The 5,998-nt window shown below is 50.6% G+C and overlaps 1 protein-coding gene across 1 annotated transcript in view; it reads left to right on the top strand.

The window, feature by feature from the left end:
* The window catches only part of LOC103759656 (discoidin domain-containing receptor 2), a 60,739-nt gene extending 55,673 nt beyond the window's left edge, over positions 1–5,066 (top strand). The window contains exons 15-17 of the mRNA XM_029960604.1: positions 74–242; positions 1,381–1,530; positions 2,705–5,066. Coding sequence (XP_029816464.1) covers positions 74–242; positions 1,381–1,530; positions 2,705–2,845 — 460 coding nt within the window. The 3' untranslated portion in view covers positions 2,846–5,066. The remainder of the gene's footprint in view (positions 1–73; positions 243–1,380; positions 1,531–2,704) is intronic.
* The last annotated feature ends 932 nt before the right edge of the window (positions 5,067–5,998 follow it).

Raw genomic sequence — 5,998 nt, 5'->3', positions numbered from 1 at the left:
TCCCCCACCAGCACCCCCAGGGCYTTCTCCCAGGGCTGCTCCATCTGCTCATCCCCAGCCTGGACTGATCCAGGGGCTGCCCTGACCCAGGGGCAGCACCAGCACTTGGCCTTGTTGAACCATTGTCCCCATGGGCCCACTTGGTCTTGTCCATGTCCCTCTGGATGGCATCCCTGCCCTCAGCCCTCATCTGGGGCCTGACTTCTGCTCTGTGCCTGCCATTCAGGATTCCTGCTGGAATTGTAAGCAAGTTGCCTTTCTGTGTTAATTTTCCCAGCTGGGAAGCTCTGAGGGGCAGGGGCAAAACTTGCTGAGTTTCAAGAGCCAAGTCTGGTTTTGAGCTGGGGTTTTGTTTCGTGTTTAGGGGTCCTGCTGTCTCCCTTCAGGAGACTGTTCCACAGCCCAAACACACCCAGCCTGGAGGCACTTCCTTAATATTCAGCCCTGTATTTCTTCCTCAGAGCAGTTGGTGTGAGATCACTTGGTTGCATTTTTATTTATTTTTTTTTTACAACATGCTCTCCAGGTACCCAGAGAAAGTTGTAGTTCCCTCTGCTGTAGAGGCTGCCAGGCCTAGGCTTTTCTAAATTCACCTTCTTTTCCTGGTTACAGCTGCATCTCAACCAGAAGTCAATCCCATCTTCCTTGTGTGAACATCTTCCAAACCTTGACAGACTGCAGGGGTTGCCAGATAAAGCCTGGGCACTGCAGGGCTTGGATGTTTTCAGCCCAAACAGGCCCTCCAGGCCCCCAAGTGTTCTGTGTTATTTTCTGAGCAATCTTTTTTTCTCTCCACGAACACATTGTTCCAAACACAGCCAGTTCGGGCACATTTTTGGAAGACACAAAGCAGGGACAGCAAGCACACTGTCACTGGCTTCTTGATGTGCAAAAATCAAAATGATCTCAGGGTTTTCTATAAGAGTCTGGAGTCTACTCCAGCTCTGCTTTCACCCCCAGGGCTTTGCTTTCCCCTTCAAAGGCTTTTCTCTGTTCAGAACTGTTTCAGGTGCAGGTAGACAGTGGCTGTCCACCCCCCAGCTCATTTTCTGCTGCAAACACACTGTCTCAGGAGGGCCAGAAGTCTCTGGCTTTCTCTGGGACCTGCTCCCTGTTGCAACAGGTTTGCCCCAGTGAAAACTGCACCTTCTTAGAGCTGTCCTGAGGGTCCCACGACTGTTCCTGCCCCACAAACAGCCACGCCATGCCTTGATCCCTCTGTGTGTGGCTGAGAGCAGCTCCCCTGCTCTGCTGGGAGCATTTTCCCAGGTGTTGATCCTACATCCTTGTGTTCAGCTGCAGAGGGTGCAGACTGAAAGGGGTTTTGCTGAAGGGGGGCTGTGAAACAACCTGGACTTACAAGATCCTTTCTGTCCACAGGGCAAGTTCACCACGGCCAGCGACGTGTGGGCCTTTGGGGTGACCCTCTGGGAGATGTTTGTGCTGTGCAAGGAGCAGCCCTACAGCCTCCTCTCGGATGAGCAGGTCATTGAGAACACGGGGGAGTTCTTCAGGAGCCAGGGCAGGCAGGTGAGGAAGCAAACACAGCTCCTTCCTTCCCTGGAGCTGGTCCCATCCAGGTGGATGTTCCCAGGGCCTCTCTGCTGGCCTGACCTCATCTGCAGGAGTCTCTGCTGCCACTGCCCAACTCCTCACGTGTGTCCTGCCTCTCCTCCCCTTTATCTGGGCTTATTGCACCAACTTTCCTCTCTTGGAGTCTCACTGGGAGAATCCCTTAGCCCTGTCCAGTCCTTCTTTCTTATTATTATACTTCACTCTGCCCTGTCCTTGGCTTTTCCAGGCTCTCCTGCACAATTTCTTTGTCAACTCTCTCCCCCCAGCAATGCCTCTGAAAGATGAGGAAGCACTTAGGGAGGTGGGGAAGGAGGATTTGTAACTTCCCAGGGCTTAGTTACTCCCTGTAGTATCTCCACATATGCCAGGAGGCCTTTGGCCATCTCCAGTTGCCGAAGGCCTTCCCTGTGTCATTCTGTCCCCTCTCACTCACTCCCAGGACTGTGCACCCCACTGTTGCTGCCCTCACTAGATACCAGTGATGATGCAGGACACTCCAGCTCCTCAGTACCCAAAACTGGAATATCAGTTCAGAACAGTTCACTGTTCTCCCCAAAATCACCTTTAGCACCAGAGAATTAAGGGAAATAAAATGATCGGGGGGGGTTAATCACTGTCTCCCAATTAATCAAGAGCCTAAAAAATATGAGCCTAAAAAATGAGAGGGGGAAATAAAATCATTCTGCCAAGCTGTGCTGTAGAAAAGCTCTAAAAGGTGTTTTTTCTGTCTCTGCTAACAAGCTGTCACGATGCTTAGAAAGCCTCATGGGTTGTCTACGGTGAGTTGAAAGTATTTGGATTTTATTGTGGTAAATTTGGTTTTGGTTTGTGTTTTGCTGTCTCTTGGAAGAGAAATCCCTCTGAAGCATTCATTTTTTCTGGGAGACAAAGGCCTGTTTTGTGACCAGCTCATCAGACAAGTTGGCAGAGTGTCTGTGGTGCTGTTTGAGGTGGTGTCGGGGCCCCGTCCAGACCCCGCTGCCAGGCTCAGGCTGACTGGATTTCCAACGCTGCATGGTGGCTGTGTCTTGTAAACCTGGAATGGAACTGTCTTTTGGTGTTACTTTAGCAAAGGTTCAGTTGTTTTGTGCAGGTCCCACTGAATTAGCTGTCACTCTCTTCCTTTCAGATCTATCTCTCCCAGACTCCTCTGTGCCCTAACCCTGTGTTCGACCTGATGCTGAAGTGCTGGAGCAGGGATATCAAAGATCGTCCCACTTTTGACATGATCCACCACTTCCTGCTAGAACAGTTGGAATCAAACATTTGACTCCAGAAAGAGAGACAAACTGTCGAGAACAGAGTGACTCTGGGGTCTCTTTGCCTGTTCCTCACAGAAGATGGTCAGGCCACCTCGCTCCCCTCCCCGACTGGGCCCTATTTAAGTTGAGACGTCCATGGCAGCTGCTCTTCTATTGGCCATGGTCTGACACACAGGACCAGAGGATCTCATTTGGTTGAAAAATCATCTCCTCTTCTGAATCATTTCCTGGGAATACTGTGAGAGGGGGTTTTATTGGATACTTCAGGCGAAAGGAATGAGTGGAACTCGGAGGGACTTGGAGCTCTCTCCTGGCTGGAAGAGAAGGCGCCGGTCGGTGAGAGCCACTCGAGAACAGGTTTCTGGAAGGAAAGACTTGAGCCTTCTAGAGCTATTCCATTAAATCAGATGGAAGTCTTGTGCACATTAGCAAGTGTTTCTGTGTGCTCTTGCTACACACAATAGCAAGAGGCCAGAAACGTCTGGAGCTGGGAAATGGTTTAACGGACTCGGGAACTGACGGAGCATTTTTAGCAACCCTGTGGGAGTGACACTGCCAGGGTCTACAGAGGATGCTGAAACAAGAGTCCAAGATGATGTTCTGTTTTCCTGTGGTTGTTAAGCACTGCTTTGGTTATATATGTGCGTTTTCCCCACACTGGATTTTTTTTTTTTCTAGAAAAAAAAAATAATTTTGAAAATGAATGTTTAAAGGGTCATGGGAAGGTCACTGCGGTAGAAGATCTTCCCCTGACCTACAAATTAAGGCTAGGTAGGGAGTTTGTATTGAGAAGTAGCTGATACTGTACTACTGTCACTATGTAGATTTATTAACCTAATGAACTTGTAGCCACAATGGACTGATGTGCAATTAATCCTGTATAATTACCCATCAATATGAGATCTCTAAGTCAATGCTGTTACGTGTGAGAGGGAACTCAGATTTGGTGAGACCGGGTGGCTGAGAGCAGAACCCTCTTTGTCACTTGTCACAGCTCACGGGGGGGACGGGAGCAGCCCCCGGGTCACCCCGGCACACGCGTGTCTGGGGGCACCCCCACGTGTGTGCCTGGTTCAGAGGTTCCTCCCCAGGTCTGCAGCAGGTTCGTGCCATCAGCTGGGCAGGGGCAGCTCGGCCAGGCTCTGTCACTGTCCCCTGGCCCTGGGAGCTGGGCTGGCACATCCCCTCAGGGGGTCTGTCCTGTATTTTGGGTGCTCCCCGTGCAGCGCGGGGCCGGTTACTCATTGAACTTGGGGGTGGTTTGTGTGTCGTGTCACAAACAGCTCATTCTCTGGAGGGTTTTAGAGGGCTCTGAAATCCATTTGGAGTGAGTTAGAGAGTTCAGTGTGTTTCTACAATAAATCCATTGTGGATTTACCAGGTGCCTGGGGAATACTCTGCTATTCCCTCTTTAATCGTTTAGCAAGATACTTAGGACCAAACCAAACATTTCATAAGCTGGGAGAAGATGAAAGCTCAGCACTTGGCTTCTTTTTTTTTTTTTTTTTTTTAATAAGCAGCATCCAGCATAGCATATATTTCCAGTAAAGATGAAAAAGATAATTTTTATCTTAGCCACAAGCACAGATGCCTGGCTGTCTGTGCTGCGAGCTCTGCGAGAGGGCACTGCTGAGAGAGGCAATGTCTGCACAGTTACAACACAGGCACGATTGTGTGCAAAGAAAAACCCTGCCTCTGAACTGGCAGATGCCAGGATGGAGCGTGGCATGGCTGTGTCTGCTCCCTGGGCACATCAAACTCCCTGGTGAAGTTCCCCAGCCCGGGAAGGGCCGTGCCTGGCGTGTCCTGTCCTGGCTGTGTGGGGTGTCCCCATCTGAGCTGCTCCTCTGAGCCCCTTTGTGGCTGAGCAGCTGGAGGGCCCAGGTCATCTCATCTTCCCTGCCCAGGCTCAGGTGACCCTCACCCCCAGTTCTTTCCCCTGTGGCTGGGGGGAGCTGCCATTCCCTGTGTGTGCCATCTCTCCAGAGCTGGGTGGTGGGAGCTGGAGTTGCTGCAGCCTGTTGGGCACCTGGCAAACCACTCAGCCATGGTATTTCTGGAGTATTTCTGTCCTGCCCCAGAATATGTACCCCAGTAACACACAGCCCTGTGCTGTGAAGTCACCAGACAGGCTCTGTGCTCCTGTTCCATCGGGATGTGCTGTTCCTCCAGTGACATGTTGACATACCAAGTTTCTCTCATATCAATAAATTCTAATGATAACCTTGACAAAAGCGAATTTCTACTTCTTTTTTTACCCAAGTATCTGCCCTGAGCACTGATATTTTGGTGTGATTGTTCAGTAGCTCTTTGGTAAGTGTGTGACCCCCAGATTTGGAGGGAGCAGCCCTTGACCATCTAAAGAAATGAGCTTTGAGGGGGTTTCTGGAAATGCTGGAAAGGTGCCAACCCAAGGCCCCTCAGGCTGGTTGAACCTGGAATGGTCTGGGGTTGTTGGTTAGTGCTGCATTTCAGCAAGCAACTTTTCATCTTAGTGTTAAGATCAGGTGCTTTAGGCTTTGTAGGTCCCTTATCAACCTGTCCACAAAAAGCTGAGCCAATTTTGAAGCTCCTTTGGGGTGCTCTGGGCCTGCCCCATCTGGGCTTTGAACATCTCCAAGGCTGGAGATGCCACCCCCTCCCCTGACCCTGTCCCAGGGCTGTTCTGTGCCCACAGAGGAGAATTTTTCCTTGTGTCTGCTGGGCCTTCCCCACGTTTTGTGCCTGTTCCCTCTTGGTCTTCCCCTGTGCATCTCTGAGAAGAGCCATCCTACCCTTGGCACACCCATCCACCCTGTGGACCTCACACTGCTGGGCAGTTTTGCCCCTGATCAGAGCTCAGGTACTTGGGCAAACTCAAATACATCTTATAAAGGCTGGAAATACCAGATCTCTGTTTAGGCACCCAAAGACAAGAGTCAAACAGCATTTTTATACCTTCAGATAAAATTTTGGGGGAATTGAGGCACCTAACAGGTGAGAACAACCCTCCAGTATTCAACAGGTTGCCCAGAGAGGTGGCAGATATCCTATCCCTGGAAGTGTTCAAGGTCAAGTTGGACAAGACTCTGAGCAACCTGATCCAGTGGAAGGTGTCTGTGCTCACTGCAGGGGGGGTTGGACTAGATGGGCTTTAAAGGTCCCTTCCGACCCAAACTATT

Source organism: Manacus vitellinus, unplaced genomic scaffold, assembly GCF_001715985.3.
Source record: "Manacus vitellinus isolate BGI_N305 unplaced genomic scaffold, ASM171598v3 scaffold_27_pilon, whole genome shotgun sequence".
Taxonomy (NCBI): Eukaryota; Metazoa; Chordata; class Aves; order Passeriformes; family Pipridae; genus Manacus; species Manacus vitellinus.
The sequence above is the reverse complement of the archived record's forward strand: the minus strand, read 5'-3'. Positions and strand labels throughout refer to the sequence as shown.